At 38.6% G+C, this 16,842-nt stretch overlaps 1 protein-coding gene across 1 annotated transcript; it reads right to left on the bottom strand.

The window, feature by feature from the left end:
* Positions 1 to 8,840: 8,840 nt before the first annotated feature.
* Positions 8,841 to 16,487, bottom strand: LOC145767431 (beta-1,4-glucuronyltransferase 1-like). The gene is made up of 5 exons (XM_082579254.1): positions 16,409 to 16,487; positions 11,562 to 12,265; positions 11,087 to 11,207; positions 10,069 to 10,266; positions 8,841 to 9,044 (listed from the first exon to the last, which is right to left on the bottom strand). Exons 2-5 carry the CDS (start codon positions 12,263 to 12,265, stop codon positions 8,841 to 8,843), a joined length of 1,227 nt encoding a protein of 408 aa, XP_082435380.1. The 5' UTR covers positions 16,409 to 16,487.
* Between the last annotated feature and the right edge of the window lie 355 nt (positions 16,488 to 16,842).

Here is a 16,842-nt window from a genome sequence, read left to right as displayed (position 1 = left end):
CTTGATGGGTGTTGCTCGGGATAGTAGGCCTACCATAATAAAGAATTGCGTTTGTTCATCGATGGCTTTGTTTTGCTTATTCGTCTAGTTTGTTAAGCAAAACAATGTAGGCTATGTATTTTGTTGTTTGTACTTAGGGGAGACTGAGGTAAAGTGTGCAATGGGGTAAGATGAGCAACCCCTGTTTTTGGAAAAACGAGTCGGCAGAATTTTTTTATTTTTATTCTGGATGTATCACTCATAATGCCACTTCATTCAATGTATTTGTTATGTCCACTGAGAATTGCATTTTACAATGGCACGCAATTATATCAGATTATATTGCTTACGGTATGTCGAAAATTCGAAATTTTTATTTTTTTGCCAAAAACTGAATAACTTTATTGTTACACTATGGCAAAAGGCAAAAGTACACTATGGCAAAAGGCAAAAGGCAAAAGGCATTGTTACACGCAGGCAAAAGTAAAATGTAGTACTTCTGGAAAACTTTCAATATTATGTTCAAGTGTTTATTATAGCAAATGCTAAGTTTTTCATGTACTAGGTAGGAAGGTATTTTACAAGATTGGTAGGCTTTATGAGAAATAATAAGTCGAGTTTTGTGAAACCATCGTTTAATTCAAAGTTTTTGAGATGGGGGAGCTTTGAGACACTGTTAATTGAGACCATGTCTCAAAGGTCCCTGTCTGAATTTGAAAGTATTTTTTGCAGAAAATGCCTATGTTGAAGCCATCCGAAGGCTTAAAAAGGAATTTTTCAAATGAAGCTTCAAATAATGCTTTGCATGACATTGTTTAATATAACTTATCTGTGAGAAAAGCTGCCAAAAAACATAAATTTGATCATACCACTCTTGGCAGATTCTTGAAGGATGGATGAAAAATGAGCCATTTTCTGAAGTGTTGTCACACTTCATTAAATTTATGAATTTCTCCAAATCAATCTAGGTATTTCTGGAAACGTAGCCTACAATGTGAGAATTCTGTAACTTCTGATGAGCATCACCAAACAGGAGAAACTGAGCCTTGTACCTCAGCTTCCTTACAAAAAAATGATTCGATTTTGTTATCTTCAATACGGCCATATCCAAAAGCAGTTGCAAAGGGAAGAAAGAGAAAATCACGAAAACGTAAATCAGTTGTGAAAATCTTCAGAATCTAACACAAGCAGTGTTGTGGAAGTTCATCTAGAAACTGACGTTGAGAGTGTTTGCACCGATACCAGTGATGTTTCATGTGAAGAAAATGCATTGCAAAACATAATTCCTGATTGTCTTTCTACTGGAACCTATGTAGTGGCCAAAGTTCATGCAAATGCAGATGTTAAATTTAAACATTTTATCGGCCAGCTTGCACATGGACCTGATCAAGATAATGTCTATGAAATGGAGTTTTTAAAACTAAATTGAGAAAACATCGGACAAAATGAAGGACTGTTTTGTGTTCCCAGGAAATGAAAATGTGGCTTATGTGTCTCATTGTGATATTGTATGTCTTCTGCCAGACCCAACCTCGGTTGCCAAAACGAAACGCTTGTCTGGTGTTTTGAAATTTGCAATAAACTTGTCACAATATCACATTGCTGTCTGTGACGACCCCTCCCCAGCCAACTGTTACTGTTTAAACAATTTTGTATTGAATCAGCTTGTTCTTTCTTCCATCTGTCCATGTTCGTTCTAGAAACTTCTTGTTCTTTGCTTTTACACGAAATGCAATCTTTCTTCAGAAAAAGTACAGTTTTCGTGTAAGTAGTAAACCTGTCTCATTGGTCCCATTGGTGTGTTGCAAAGGTCCCACCCAGGTGGGACCAATGATACAAAAAAGTGAACTTTTAAAAAGTGAAATAATTTTTTAATCTGTGGTCCAATCCAAAGCCTTAGCTATGCATAAATACAGTAAGAAGATGTGCTTCCCTCAAACGCTTAAGTAGCCCTGTACTGCGAAAATCACGCGCGACAACGGAAAAAATACCCATTTTGTTTCATTGGTCCCACATCTCCCCTACTGTATGTTGGAGCAGTTGCTCAACTTACCCCAAAAGAAATAGCCTTACCTTATTTAATGTTTGAACTGTTGAATTTGTGTCTTTTTAGGTTCGTATTGGATAAAAAAAACAGTGTTGTGTTGTGAAGCATAATGCCTCGCAATTATACAAACAAACTGACAGGGGAATGCTTCAACTTAATCGAATTGCTCAACTTACCCCAGGTCATTGCTCAATTTACCCCATACAATTCATGCCGGGGTAAGTTGAGCAACACGCGAATAAGTATCAATATAAAAAAATATAAAAATCGCAAGGTGATAAAACTCAATCTAAAATGTAGCTGATTCACTAGTGCTTTAAGTTCACCCAATTAAAATTTTCCAAAACAAACCGTTCTTTTGTAAAAGCGACTTAAGCAAAAAGGTGCTCATCTTACCCCACCCTCCCCTAATAGCTTAGTTAGTAAGTCTGATACTGTTGATTGTTGAAGTCAACCAATATATTAACGCAAAGCACAAGTTATATATTCTACATCTTAATTGTATCCTAAGGCTTGCTTCACGTCGTCTTTTGATTGTTACTAGGCCAGTAGGCTAAACGTTAAATAGCCGTTTGCTTGGGTTGTAATCAACGTGATTGATTCCAAATAGCGTTTATAAAACTCAGAAATGTGCATGGGATTACTTCCAGTTTTGTCTATGTAATAAACGACACGACGTTAAATCTATAGGGGATCAAAATTGCAAAAAAAAAATGTTTTTGCTGTAGGCTATCTCAAAAACTAGAACCAATTCGAAAAAAAAACAAGTGCATTTTCGGAATCAGGGGCCCGAAATACCCTAAAATGACATGCCGTGCCTTTAAAAAAAAAAAATTTGTTGGCCTGTGAATGATGAAATCTAATCTTCAAACTTTTCTGTTGAGCCCAACTGTTGATGGGCAGCACATGTGGGTGTGGTTGCCTGTGATTGGTGGAGTAATCTATAAATCAATCTAATTCTTCTCTAAGGTTAAAACAATGATAACATTACATATTATGCAGTGCATGCACGTAGGCCTACTATATAATGCTGCAGATTATATCTCCCAGATTGGTATTATAACTGTGCGTGTATTTTGCTATTTTATTTGTGTGCACATCGCCATATTTTGTACAGTGCTATAGAGCAATTTAACAATTTTGTAATTTGTTTGGCTAAAACGGAAATTTTTTGCTGGTTGACACAAAAGGCAATCATGAAAACACAATGCATAAACGATTTGAAGTATTAGGTTAATGCAGCAATATTATGGGGGGTCTGGGGGGCGAAGCCCCCCAGAAGTTTGATTAACTTTGACTCCTACGCCTTTGGGCCCACCTACTTTTAAAATGGTTCCTCCACCCCTGACGGCAGGCCTTCAATTATACACAATACGAATAAAATAGCACCATACAAATTTAGATACGACAACAAATGCATTTTTCTGCACCTCCTTCTGCTACGACAATGCGTTTGAAGATCATGTAGGTTGGAGCAGCCATGGCTGCTCCACTGTTACACAAAAGAGTCACTAATTTAGGCAAATATATCCAGTTGCTTGAAAAAATAAATGTAAAATGCATTGTCATCGAATTTGGACAATGTTGCATATGGTATTGAAATCTGGGCAGAATGTAAAGCTTTTCTTCAGCATCTGCAGGAAATTGAAAAAATGTTGCGTTTTTAGAAGTAGCCTATATTTGTAAAGACACGATTTGGGCAAAGTTTTTTCGCACCTCCAAAATGTTTTATTCTCCTACGCCTATGTTTAAAAGTAGGTAGCCAAGGCCTACATTGTTTCCTTAACCCGTTTGGAACTAATGTTAGCAATCGGCCAGATAACTTAGCCTACTGCAAAGAACAGTTTATTGATTTGGTGAATGATTGGGGAGCAAAACGTATTTTCTGTGAGGTGTGCTGCAATGACGTTTGGGTTGAAATGGCGCAGTCCTAACCTGATATCGCAAATATGACACTAAAACGGTAGGCACTTTTCCATCACCCACTCGTCGAAGAGTGCCTGCTTTTCAATGTGAAATTGCTTTGTGTTTTAGTCACAATTTCGACTTGCACTCAGTTCAGTTGCAGAAGAAAAAATAGTATTAGCAGAGGGTGGGAATCGAACCCACGAAATCGAAATTACTACTCCTCTGCCCTAACCATTAGGCAACGGTGGTTGTGGTGAAGCATTCAGTTAAATTTCTTTGTATCAAAATTTTTCGATCAGAATATCACGTGTCGAGTCACATGACTGAAATCAGCTGAATCGCGAATGAACATGTCACGCATGATTGCGTACCTTTTCGACGAGTGGGTACTGTTAAAGTGCCTACCCACTAAAACTGCTGATTCCATTTCCAACTACTTATGAATGTGAAACAGCATTTTTAACAGTAGGCCTACTTGCTATCAAAACAAAAACTTGAAACAGGTTAAATGTGATGCATGATATAAAAATGGCAGTACCGTAGCCTATAGGCTAGGCCTACAAAACGGAATCTAACATAGAAAGAGTGATAACAGCTAAGCAAGTGCACAAATCTCATTGGCGTGTAAATTTCTAATTGCATCTAACAAACGAATGATTAACCGTTTTTCTGCAAATTTGACTAATTTTTTGGTGGACCGCAAGTCATTAAACAATCGCAAGAGGACCTTTACACAATTTTTTTTTAAATGTTTGAGAACCACTGGGCTACACAAAGACTTGCTGGGTGTTAGTTGCTATTTGATAAGAGAAAAAAATTCTGTGATGAGAAATTAATGCACAACCCTGACAACAGCAGACCACTGCTGAGCGAAACGATTACTTCAATGACGAGAGAAAGCTCATGAATCTCAATTCTTTTGATTTTTGTGAGTTCGGATTGTTGATAGACGATGAATTTACAGTCAGGAGATAAACGTAGGCGGGCAGGAATTGAAAAAAAAAACACAAAACTCTTGTGGTTTTGATTTTCAATCGGTGTTCCATGGAAAACCAGCCAAACTAATAAATTTCTTGCGGAACACTTGACGACCTTTCACGTAACACTAAGGTTCCGCGAACACGTCTTGAAAATTATTGATTTAATGGCACTTATTTTTTGTCATACCGTATTTGAAATTTCGTGGTCATAACTTCCTAGGGTGGCACTCTTCTATTGTGTTGTGGCCAGTAGCGTTCACAGGGGGATTCAAGAGGTCATTTTTGGACCCGGGCTGGGGATGATTTTAGGGGCCCAGGGGAATTCCAAAGCGCGCAAAAATTTGAAAAGTCACCACGTTTGATTTGATATAGGCTAATGTGTTTTTCTTAGAAGTGTTGATTTGGGGCCCGATGAGGGTCTGATTGGTACCGGGCCTAAAATATCCTCTCAACGGCCCTGGTTATGGCTATGTGATGTTAACATCTGTATAGCCTACCAGTTATGCTCATTATTACCAACCATGGTTCAGCAGCCTACATATTAGGTGAAGGTTACGCATGGAAAGGTTTTTATTCATTTTGTCTGATTTATGCTGAGGATTTATGCATTATGCTGAGGAAAGACCAGTAGGTTATAAGTTATTAGTTTTCATACAGACTTCGAAAGAAATAAAAACAAACTGAACTGAACTAATAAGTAAGCTTTGTTATTTTGTGTTTGTTAAAATGCCGCTTCAAAGTGGCGTTCGGTCTTCAAGTTAGTTATTAGCCCAGCCCACATTATTTTCATTTCTGAAGGTGTTACTATTAATTGCATTTCCCAATGGTAGCCTATAGGCTACGCACCACAAGTGAACTTGCCTACTTTTCGCCACACTTCACACAATTCCGCCCCTATAGCTCAGTTGGTGAGCGCATGACTTCTGGAACGAAGAAAATTCAAGATCAAGCTGCATTCTCAACAAGCCCAATGTGAAAAACCACTCTGATATCGTGCTTTGCGTCAATAACATGATTTCTTGACGTAGACAATGACTCTGCTTTTGATAACTTCTACTGGATATCCACAAATCTCGATTTAGGCCATTATTGCCACGAGCAGGGCCTCCGAGAGAAATCAGCACTGGTCGGGAAACAATACGAAAAATGGGCCCCATAATGGTTTTTTAGCAAATGTATACAACTAATTTGTATCTTGTGTTGCATGTTCGTGTTAAACTGAAATTAGCCTACTTTCCTCAGCATGAAAAGAACTTCGTTCAATGTAAAAATCATCAAACTGGATTACACTTGCAGCAAAAATGCCATTTAGGCAAACTATTTTGTCTAGAAAGCTTTGCAAACACACAATAGGCCTACAGGCAACGAAAATAGTTCAACCAAGCATTTAATTCAGGAGTGTCCAAACTTTTTCCCACGCGAGCCAGATTTCATAAGAGTTCGCGGCCAACAGCCACAATAATTTTTCTCAAAACTGCAAGTTGAATTCATATGATTTTTGTGTGTTTGCAGGCCAAAAATAACACATGGTACTACAACAGGCGCGGGCCATACAAAAACGTCTCGTGGGCCGGAGTTGGCCTGCGGGCCGGACTTTGGACATCCCTAATTTAATTCAACCCTTTCTGGACTTTTTGCAATGCAAAGTTACGGATCATAGCATCAAATGATAAAATTTTGCGACGTCTGAATTGATGCACAACATGTATAGTTAGGCTTTTCAATCGGTTTTGAGTCATAGGCCTACTGGAGCGCAAACAATTCTTTACAAATTGCAGTAGCCTAATTGCTAAAACCACGTTTTCAAAGCGCAACCGTTGGAGGTAGCTACCGGAACACAAAAAAAAAATCATAACAAAAGTATTTGGAAAAACCTTTCGAAAGTTGCAATCAGTGATTCCTATTGTGTAGAGATTATGTGGTGGTTCGTTTTGGTTTGCAGCTGAAGTTTGCTGTGTGGCTTTCTGTCAAAAGTAGCCTACCAACTCATCCAAAATGTCTTGAAAAATGTCATTGTTGTAGCCTACAAATGGTTTAAATTTGTCCCACATGCCCGCAACTGCACAACAGACATAGGCCTACGATGAAATTTTTCATGGAACTTCAAACTCATCGACGATATGTTTGAGTTTGTTGATACATTTGTCAATTCCAACAATTATCGAATCCTTTACAATGTACGGTAGAATACATTTCCTTCGAATGATTCAGCTAGGTGGAGTTATAAAAGCGTTCTGTCCTCAGGAAAAGAAAATCATTTTCTTTTAAATTTATACAGTAATTGCCACTGCAACTTTAGCTTGGGAGTAATAGCCTACTCTTCTCAGCTTTCTCTTACTTAGATTACATCTTTCTTTAATTTCATTAAATTCATCAGTGAATCTTGTTTAGGACCATAATCCACATAATGCAAAGCAGCCACAAACTTAAAACTGCTAGTCGTAGGCTACTTTAGCATTGACTCAGCTTCCGATCAAGCTCTTGTTAGTTCCAACTTGATGCATGTAAGAAACGTCTTTAGAGCTTCAATTGCAAAAGGGTAATGTAAAGCATTGGGTTTGACTGCACCACGCCTTGATTACCCTCTCGAAGTCAACTTTCTTTGCAAGATGATTGGACAGCATACTTTACATTTTTCAGAATTTGTTCTCTGACTGGGCTATAACTTTAAAGATGCCACAAGCTTAGGGGCCTACAGATAATCAATTACTCCAAAATGATAAGATATTTGAACAACGCTGTCTGTAGGCAACATTATGCATTCCAACTAGATTTAGCCTAAGCAACAACATCCATAAACAAAAAACTCAAATAAAGAAAAAACTCACTACCTTCCAAAATCACATCATGAGAAGCATGACCAACAAAAAGCTACTTGACCATACGAAAACAGAAGATCTTTTAACTATGACAAAATTACATCCAATTGCAGCAATAAGTTAATAAAATCAAAAGTTTTAAAACTGTTGGGCCACACTAAAAGATCACAATTCGGAATCAGCAAAGTTTGCATAGAAGGAAAAAGAAAACGTGGCAGACAACCAAAACGATGGCAAGACAACATCCAATCATGGACCGGACTCAACTTGGCGACACTGAGCGAGCTGTCTCAAAATCGCCACTCTTGAAAGCAAATAACTCATGTTGATGAGCAATCTGCTGCAGGCGGAGATGATGACTGATGATGATCTATAAACAAAAACTATACAGGATTTACTTTCTTTAATCGTGCTTGGACTGATACCTTTAACTTTCCCAGATAACTTATGTTGGATACAACATCCTATGCCTGGCCAACGCAGATTTTGAAGTTAAGATTCAGCTGTCAAGCAAAAATAGTGCCCGCTTAGCTAAAACAGCACCAGTTTTCAAGTTGAAACTATTAGTACAATCGAAACCGTTCAGTGATACAGAAATCATTTCAGCTTCAGATTTTACGTCTTGAAGCTGTTCAACATTGCCTACCTTAACACGAAAATGATTTGTTCTTGATGAGAAGCATTGAGAGTGACATTTACAATGATTGAGAAATACTTGGAACTACGTACTTCATTTAAGAATTTTTTGATTATTTAGTTGGTACATTTTTACTTTAGTACTAAAAATGGGCCCCCTTCAAAAGTGCAAAAACAAAAAACTACTCGTTTTACCTTTACAATGTTTTGCTAGGGGGGAAACTGGCCCGACTTCCCCCCCTCTCGGAGCCACTGGCCACGAGCACGACCAATTCTATTGTCTGGATTTGCAAATATTAATATATTCTACTACTAGGCCTCATCAACATCATTATGTGGTTTCCTCGTATTGAGGGTTGGATACAATGCGCCATTGTTCTCGACCATGAGCTGTTCTCGACTAGGCCTAGGCTACAGCCTGCTATATCAATTACGCAAAAACGGATTTCTTTTGCAAAATTTTCAAAAGGTTCAATTAAAACATTTGTAAAATGTTGAGTCTAAATAACCTAATCTTTTAAGTAGAGAAACAAAAGTTTTATGGAATTTTGCTTGGTTGAGTTTTCTTCTTTTTGCTGCTTCTGACATTCTCATCTTTGTTCGGTACCCTCGATGGAGTAAAAATTCATCTTTCAAAATGTGAAACTTGAATCCTTTGGCTTGCAAAACGCACATCTGAAATATAAATAGGTTGCAAATAAATAAGTATCTTACATAGTAACGGTTTCAAAAAAACATATAAAATGGGTTTACCCTTAGGCCTATAGCACCATCAACAACAAGGCTTGTCAAAACCATGAAACGGCAAAGTTAGGACTCTTTTAGTTGCGTTAAAACCAGCAGATTTTTACGTCGGCTGTTGATGCAGCGGCATCAAGTGGATGCAATAATTTACTTGCTTTGGTTTGGAATCTTTATCCTCGGACTGACAAAGCCTTTGATAGGTTATTCCTCACAGTTTTACCTACTTGTAGAAGCTTTGAACCTATGACGCAGAACGGGTTATCGAGATTGACAGAGTGAAGATTCCATAGCTGTTGAAGTGTTGTTGTATGTGAGTTATTCCAACCACTACGTGCCGTTGAATAGAGAGCAGTCCTGAAAAGCGTTGCTCAAGCGCACACCCAGAGAGCCGTACTAGCGCCCCTTGATCTTGAGTCGGGCGCTTAAACCACTGAGCTAACGGAGCGGAGTCATTTCTCTTCTTGGATCATAATAATCAACACGTGCAGTAGGCTATTGGTTTTTGTCTTTCAGATTTAGCCTACTCGATACAAAAAGTCAAGAACAAATTTTATGCTCTGTAGCTAAGCATTTTGTGTATAAAAGTCAGACATTAATTTTAAAAAGGAAATCGTACAGTCTCAGAATAAGCTGCAATAACCAATCAGTCTATTTGTCCAATATAATGCCTAGGCTTAAGCAAGGCTACATTAAAAAAAAAACTAGAGCGAACCACATAGCTATATCCATATAAAAAGTAGCAATAGACTAAGTTGATACTGCACGCATGCATGCCGTGAAAAAATTCAAATACATTTACATCCAAAAAATACACTGTGATATTGTCAAGTTCTCAGGCCCATTGAAAGATTATGGATGGGCCTATACTATAACCCCGGGTAGGCTACAATAGTATTCCCTGGAACCTCTCTGTCAACACTACGAGCTAGGCTTTATTGAAAAAAAAGTTACTCACGTGTGCAAGACGATCCATGCCAAATGTCGTCACTCTTTCGTCATAAATAGGAGAGTACCGCGACGCGATAAAAAATGGTTCCCAGTCTTTTGCATAATCAACGGTATAAGACACACTTAACACATCGCCTGGGTTAGTTGAAGCACTAGTGATCCAATTCTCGTAGTCAATGGCCCTGTGACATCTTGGGCATGTTTCCTGCCACAGTTTGCAGCATGGTTAACAACTTATCTTACTATACTGTAGGCTATAGCCTATAGGTTAGTTGTCTCCTGAAATTCGAAAATTGTTGGGCATGAACAACCCCACGTGATGATGAGTCTACATTTTTTCTAATGTATGAAAAAATTTAGATTAAAAATATTGTTAATTGCACATGACATAATCTGCTTTTGAGTGTGAGCTACAAACTCGTAAGAAAGCAAATCGAGTAGCTCCATTGTGTTTTAAGTTAAGCTACTATGACTTCTTAGTTGTTATTTTTGTCTTTCTTGTGAAGCAGCAATCAATGTGGTAGGCTTTCCTCCACTTAGCCTATTGCAGCCAGTGCAGTGTCTCAGTAGAAGAGTCTGCGAGCTCCGCTGTGCACTTGCATCAGGTGCGAAAATGTGTTTTTGAGGTTCACCACAAATGCACACTGACAAAGTAGACAGCCACCAAAAAAGTATTTATACAAGAGAAACAAACAAGGTAAAGAAACACCATAAAGTAGAGTCTTTCATTTGTAGGTTTGTGTGAGAAGACGATTTTATATGTGTGGTGCTATAATGAGGCTCTATAGTCTATTCTATACAATATAGACTATGGAGGCTTACTTTATACATTATGGGAAAACTAATTGATTCTAACCCTACAAGTCTAAAGCACAAATTCAGGAGAAAAAAAAAACATGTTAGAAACTCTAGGCGTTTTCATTGAATGATGAATACATAAAATGACGTCATCACACCGAATACTATTAATTACAGATATCCTATTGAAGACTGAAGTTAAATTTTGCGATAAACTACAAACTTACCTGAAGAAATGGCCTTGCAATTTTTTCATCTACAGCTTTGATTAATTCACTAGTGTTGCTTAATAATGAACTATCTTGTCGTACCTCAAACACAGGGAGCACAAAGAGAGCCCTTGAATCTCTGAAAAACATTGGCAGTAAAATCTAATTTTTCTCATAATCTGAAAGTGCGTTTGCAGATCAAACTATCTTGTCCTATTTCGCTTGAATTAATTTGTGAATATTTTTGAATTACGAAATGATTAGACCTGTTTGAAATAGAATCACTTCGAAAATATCTTGAAACTAACGAAAATTTTGAAGCGAATTCTTTATGTCTTGATTTGGTTTTATTTTAAACATTTTCTCTTCCCAACAAAATTTGTTCCAAACCTTCATGAAAGTGACCAATTTAGCTATTGTGTTTGGAATAAATAAACCATTTCACGATAGCCTACATGAAAAAAAGTGTCAGGTAATCAATTTCTGTGCTTACCTCGCTTTTTCCAAGGTGTGTTTTCCCAATTTCTTTATAAATGTATTGAAACGGTCACGCAAATGTGACGTTGGTATCAAGTTGGAGTCCACGTGAAGTACGTAATGCGTCAAAACGCCACTCCTTGCAACGTTACGCATTACGTTGTGTGGGTAAGTTGTTGCTGTGTTTGAGCCTCTGCTTGGTTTTTGTCGCCTCATTCGTCTGATAATGTCTTTGCATGACAAATACACAAACGATCCCACGTTTGAAACGTTTGCTGGATTTGTTTTGGGATAAACGACATGGAATGTAACGCTACTTCTCAACACAGACCAACAAAGTCTGATCCCATCCACCGCGTCATCGACGAAACTGGCATCTAAGCCAGGAGCAAAAACGGACATTGAGATTGGGCCAGTCCATACGTCAGCTATTTCAAAGAGATGATACAGCTTGTCCACACTACCATGTAACACCAATGTTACGTCGTATGGATTAACGTCATGTATACCAAACCCTTCAGACTTGTAGAATCTGTGTACTGCAAACCGATCTTGAATCAACTCCCCAGCTTCACCAGCCATTACACGATCAGTTCTGGGCATGCCAGCGTTAGTGTTTACGGTGGGATTCCACAGATACACTCCTTCTAAATAGATACGGATTACTTGTGACGCAACAAGGAACAAGATGATTAGACCAACTTTGTTGGCTTTCGACATCTGTAAAAAAAATAATACAGAGTTTAATGCAAGTGCTTTTTCAACTCTGAGCAGATTTATTTGATTGATTGAATCTTTATCCTCGGACTAGGAAAGCTTCTTGCAGAGCTTAGCCTAATCCTGGCAGTTTCGCATACTTGTATAGGCTTTAAATCACTGACGCAGTCCCGGTCACCGAGATTGAAAGGGTAAAGTTTCCGATTGTTGAAGTCATGTTGCTGGGGAATTATTCCATCCATTAGATGCCCCTGAATGGAGATCAGTCCTTAACGTGCGTTGCTCAAGCGCACACCCCGAGAGTCGAACCAGCGCCGCTTGATCTTGAAGCTTCTTTGTTTCAGAAGTGACGCGCTAACCAACTGAGCTATCAATGCGGTCCCTATATATTTTTGATAAGATCAAACTAAAGCTCGCATTCATCTAAAGATCTTGCAATATTTTTAGTTAGCCTAGCCTACATATGTAAGTAACTATTTTTATTTAATAGTCACACAAGTCAAGCTTGCAACTTTTTCTGAAGAGCACAAATAGTATGAATTGGCATAGATTTTCTTTCAGTTTTTATGTTTTATTTCCGACCGACAAAGCGAAAAATATTACTTACCATAACATAACATAGGTCTGAAAAAGGTAAAAGCAGCTTTATAAGCTTCATTGTCACTTGGCAAATTTTTAAACCGGTTTCCGTGTGACCCAAGAGCCTTGTGGCCCAACAAAATGTGTCTCAAGTGGGACAAACATAGCCAAAGGCGGTCCACTGGGTATAATGTCACAAAGTTTAGTCTCACTTTTGACGTAAAATGAAAAGGTTACTTTGGTTTACATTTCAGTTGTCAGCTATGGCCCCCTACATCGATTGCCACCTTGATTACTTTCTGTTAGTGTAGGCTAAGAGTGAGAATTTTTACAAATAAGTTCATCAACGTAGAGATATTTATGTGCTTAGTCGGTTTAGCATAGCTCAGAGGTGTCCAAACTTTTTTCGAGGCGATCCAGGTTTGATAATGCGGAAGTTCCCGCAGCCAACAGCATCTGACAATTTTGCTTTGAGTAGGCTAAATAAAGATGCATATATTGGAACATTGTATCATTTAATGACATTTTCATGCAACAAAGCGAAGTGCAGATCTATATCAGCTCCAACAGATAGCCCTGGTCACAGGGGCGCGGGAAGTAGGGGTGCTAAAGGGGCTGCAGCCCCCCTAAAGCAAATTCAGCCCCCCCTGGAATTTTCAATAATTTTTTCAGCCCCCCTACAAAATTCTGACAATTTATGGTTCAGAAAATTGTTCGAACAATAATTGTTACAACGAACCAAGTTGCTGTTAGGCCTACGTGTGGTCGCGCTCATCATTCGCAATAAAGAGTGGTCAATCACAGGAAACTATACCTCGCAGTAGTGGTGCTAGCCACCCTCCGTACTAACACGGCGGTCCATCGTTTATTGGACATCATTCTGCAATATTTACATTTCAAACGTACTTCTGAACATTACAATAATGCATGATATTGCTTTGTCATATCTGACCGACATGACAGAAGATAGTGCAATGAAAGGAGACGCACGTGCAAAGATATTCATCTTGGTAAAACAAGCAAGCACGATGCGGCTTTATTTTGCGATTACCTGCAGCGGTGAAGTTTTTCAGCCTGCAGAAGCCGTCGCAAGAAAACTCCAAAATAAGAAGATCTTTGCTTCTTCAGCTTTAGAATCAATCACCATTATCAACGAATGGATCAAAAATGTCAGAAAAGATGAATCCCTTTCCAAGCTTATGGAAGTAGCGAACGTCTTTGCGTCTGTCAATAACCTGAAGACGCCAAAGGATCCCCGAGTGAGCAAAACTCCAGCAAGATTTCGAAACACAGAGGAATCGGATGCTTTGTCGTCTGTGGGAGAAGGAGCGTGGAAACAGCAATGCATCGAAGCCTTTGATTTGGTTCAAGCTGAGCTTGATCGAAGTTTCGACCAGGCGAATCTGCTTACAGCAGCCAACACAGAGAAGACCCTTTTGAGCTGTGCAAACGGTGAGGAAGGATCTGATACTGAGATCAGCTTACCCGATGCCATCAGAAAAGATCGCCTAAAAACGGAACTTACATTGCTCAGCGATGTTGTAAGTGGAAAAACCACAAACTCCGTTCAAAAGGTTGCTGAGATATAATCGCAACTAAACCCTCAAGCTCAAACACTAGATCTTTTCAAAGAAACGCGAAAATTCGTGAAGCTCTGCCTTTGCCTCTCGGTTTCAGCTGCATCATCAAAACGTTTTTTTGCTGCTCTAAGACGCCTGAACATGTGGTTAAGAAGCTCAATGACACAAAAAAGACTTACTCATCTTGCGTTGGTGTATGTCCACCAAAACATTTTGGACACTGTCGATATTAAAAAACTCATGACACAGTTCATAGAGAAAACACCTGAGCGAAAATGAATATTCGGAAAAAACGTGTGAGAGCTCATTTCCACAAACTGTCGTTTTCATACCACTTTCTAATTAATATGTTAGTTTTAATTTCTTGAACAGCTGGTTTGTTATTTGTCGTTCTTCATTTGTTACAATTTACAATGTGTGTGTTTATGGTGCCGTGTTTTTTTACACATGAGGTGATTGAATGCCCACGACCAATTGCAAATGTTCTCCCACATAAGGGGCGAAGCCCCCCCGAACCTGTCAACACTACGGCAGCTTCAGCCCCCCCCTAGAGAAAAATAGTTCCCGCGCCACTGCCTGGTCAGACCATAAATTGCATTAGGCTAGTAGGCTACTCTTGATAAAAAACATGTCAAGTTATCGAACGCTCCCTCTCCCAATAAGAAAATCTTGAAGACGCCTCTGAACGTACCCTCAATACGCGTAGTTTATTGGGTTGAGTAAGCTAAACGTCGTCTACGTAAAACATTATATGCGACCTTGAGTGTTATATCACAGTTTTTTTGTTTTCAATACAAAATCTATCCAAAAGAGTAAACTAGTTGCTGCAAATAAAAAAAATATCATCAATGCCAGTTAATTATGGCAGGCTAGTCTTACACAGTATGATTTACTGGTTTCTATTAGCAAATGAACGCTTTTTCAATTCGTTTCAAAAAAATTTCGAATGCCCTCCCCACCTTGATAAAATTCTGCGTACGCCACTGACTACGGGACTTATTTGATTTAACTAAAATGCAAAGTTGCGGAACCAAACTCTGAATCCACTCCGAAACGTTTGTGAAAAATAAAACTTCAAATCCACTCCATTTTCTGAAAATCGGGCATACTCCAGCCCTACTCCGACTCCACTCCATGCTCCACTTTAGTAACCTCCAGGCAATTAGTTTATTTCGCATAATGAGACAACATTGATTTTAATATTTCTCCCCGGCTTTTGTCGGAGAGAAAAATGCTGTCTTGATTAATTTAAAAAAAAAATGCAAGTTGAATTTGCATGATTTCTGTGTCTGCGTGCCAAACATTACATATTGTTCAACAACAGGTGCGGACCTTATAAAAACGTATCGCGGGCCGATCTTTGGACATCCCTGGTATAGCTTAAGCTACATCAGGGCGGATCAAACAAAAAGCCTTAAGAGGAGGGGGTAATTGCAACAAAACACAATGAAGTGTACGTCTACAGTAATCTGGCCTTGCAAATACACCCTGAATAAAAGTACTTTTTGTGTTTTAGGGGGGCAATTGCTTCAATTGACCGTCCTCTCTCCCCTGGATCCGCCATTGAGCTGCATAGCAACTTATTCTACCCTTACAACCGGTTAACCTATTTTAGTTTGAACTCAATGGTGCACAATAGGCTATACAGACTATACATTTGTTTACTTTAGAATACTACCTTATGTACAAACCTGAAGGAAATATTTCCATATGAACATCACATTTATATTTATTTCTTTTCAGCGGCAGCAGGCTAGGTAATGAAGCGCAATATGGCTAGATAATAAGAATCATTGGACTTGATAACGTATTGCTACCGAAAATATGCTGAAGATATTTGATACGTATTGAAGGCCTACAACGTTTTATTAACCACAAACCAGTGCTTCTAACTGAATGCATTCTCACTGAAAGTGAAATTTTTGTAACCATAGCCTACAATGTAACCAACAAAGCATGAAAACAATAAAGTTGCACAATAACGTACCTGCTTATATCTGCGTGACGGAAAGATAGCATTTTAACACCAGTTTTCTATTCTATTTCACCTATCTGTACCAATTATCTCAAACTGAGCAGGTAAGCTATAATATGAATTAAACTGTATTCGCCAATACTTTTTAGCCGGAGGCAAAAAAGCTTTTTAACTATTTGTTGGTAGATGGCGCCAAGTGGTTTCAATTATTTAAAATGTCAATAATGTTAAAAGTCAATTCTTCTCATTGATGCTGGTTGCATGGGTTGGTTGGTTTTAAATCTTGATCCTCGGACTGACAAAGCCTTGATTGGTTATTCCTGGTAGTTTCGCATACTTGTAGAGGCTCCTGACTCTTGAGGGCGGGTTACTGAGATTGACAGAGTGAAGTTTCCGATTGTTGAAGTGTTATTGCTGAGGAATTATTCCATCCATTAGGTCCCGCT

The sequence above is a fragment of the Aplidium turbinatum genome, chromosome 1 (genome assembly GCF_918807975.1).
Source record: "Aplidium turbinatum chromosome 1, kaAplTurb1.1, whole genome shotgun sequence".
Lineage (NCBI taxonomy): Eukaryota > Metazoa > Chordata > Ascidiacea > Aplousobranchia > Polyclinidae > Aplidium > Aplidium turbinatum.
This window is presented reverse-complemented; position numbering and strand designations above follow the sequence as displayed.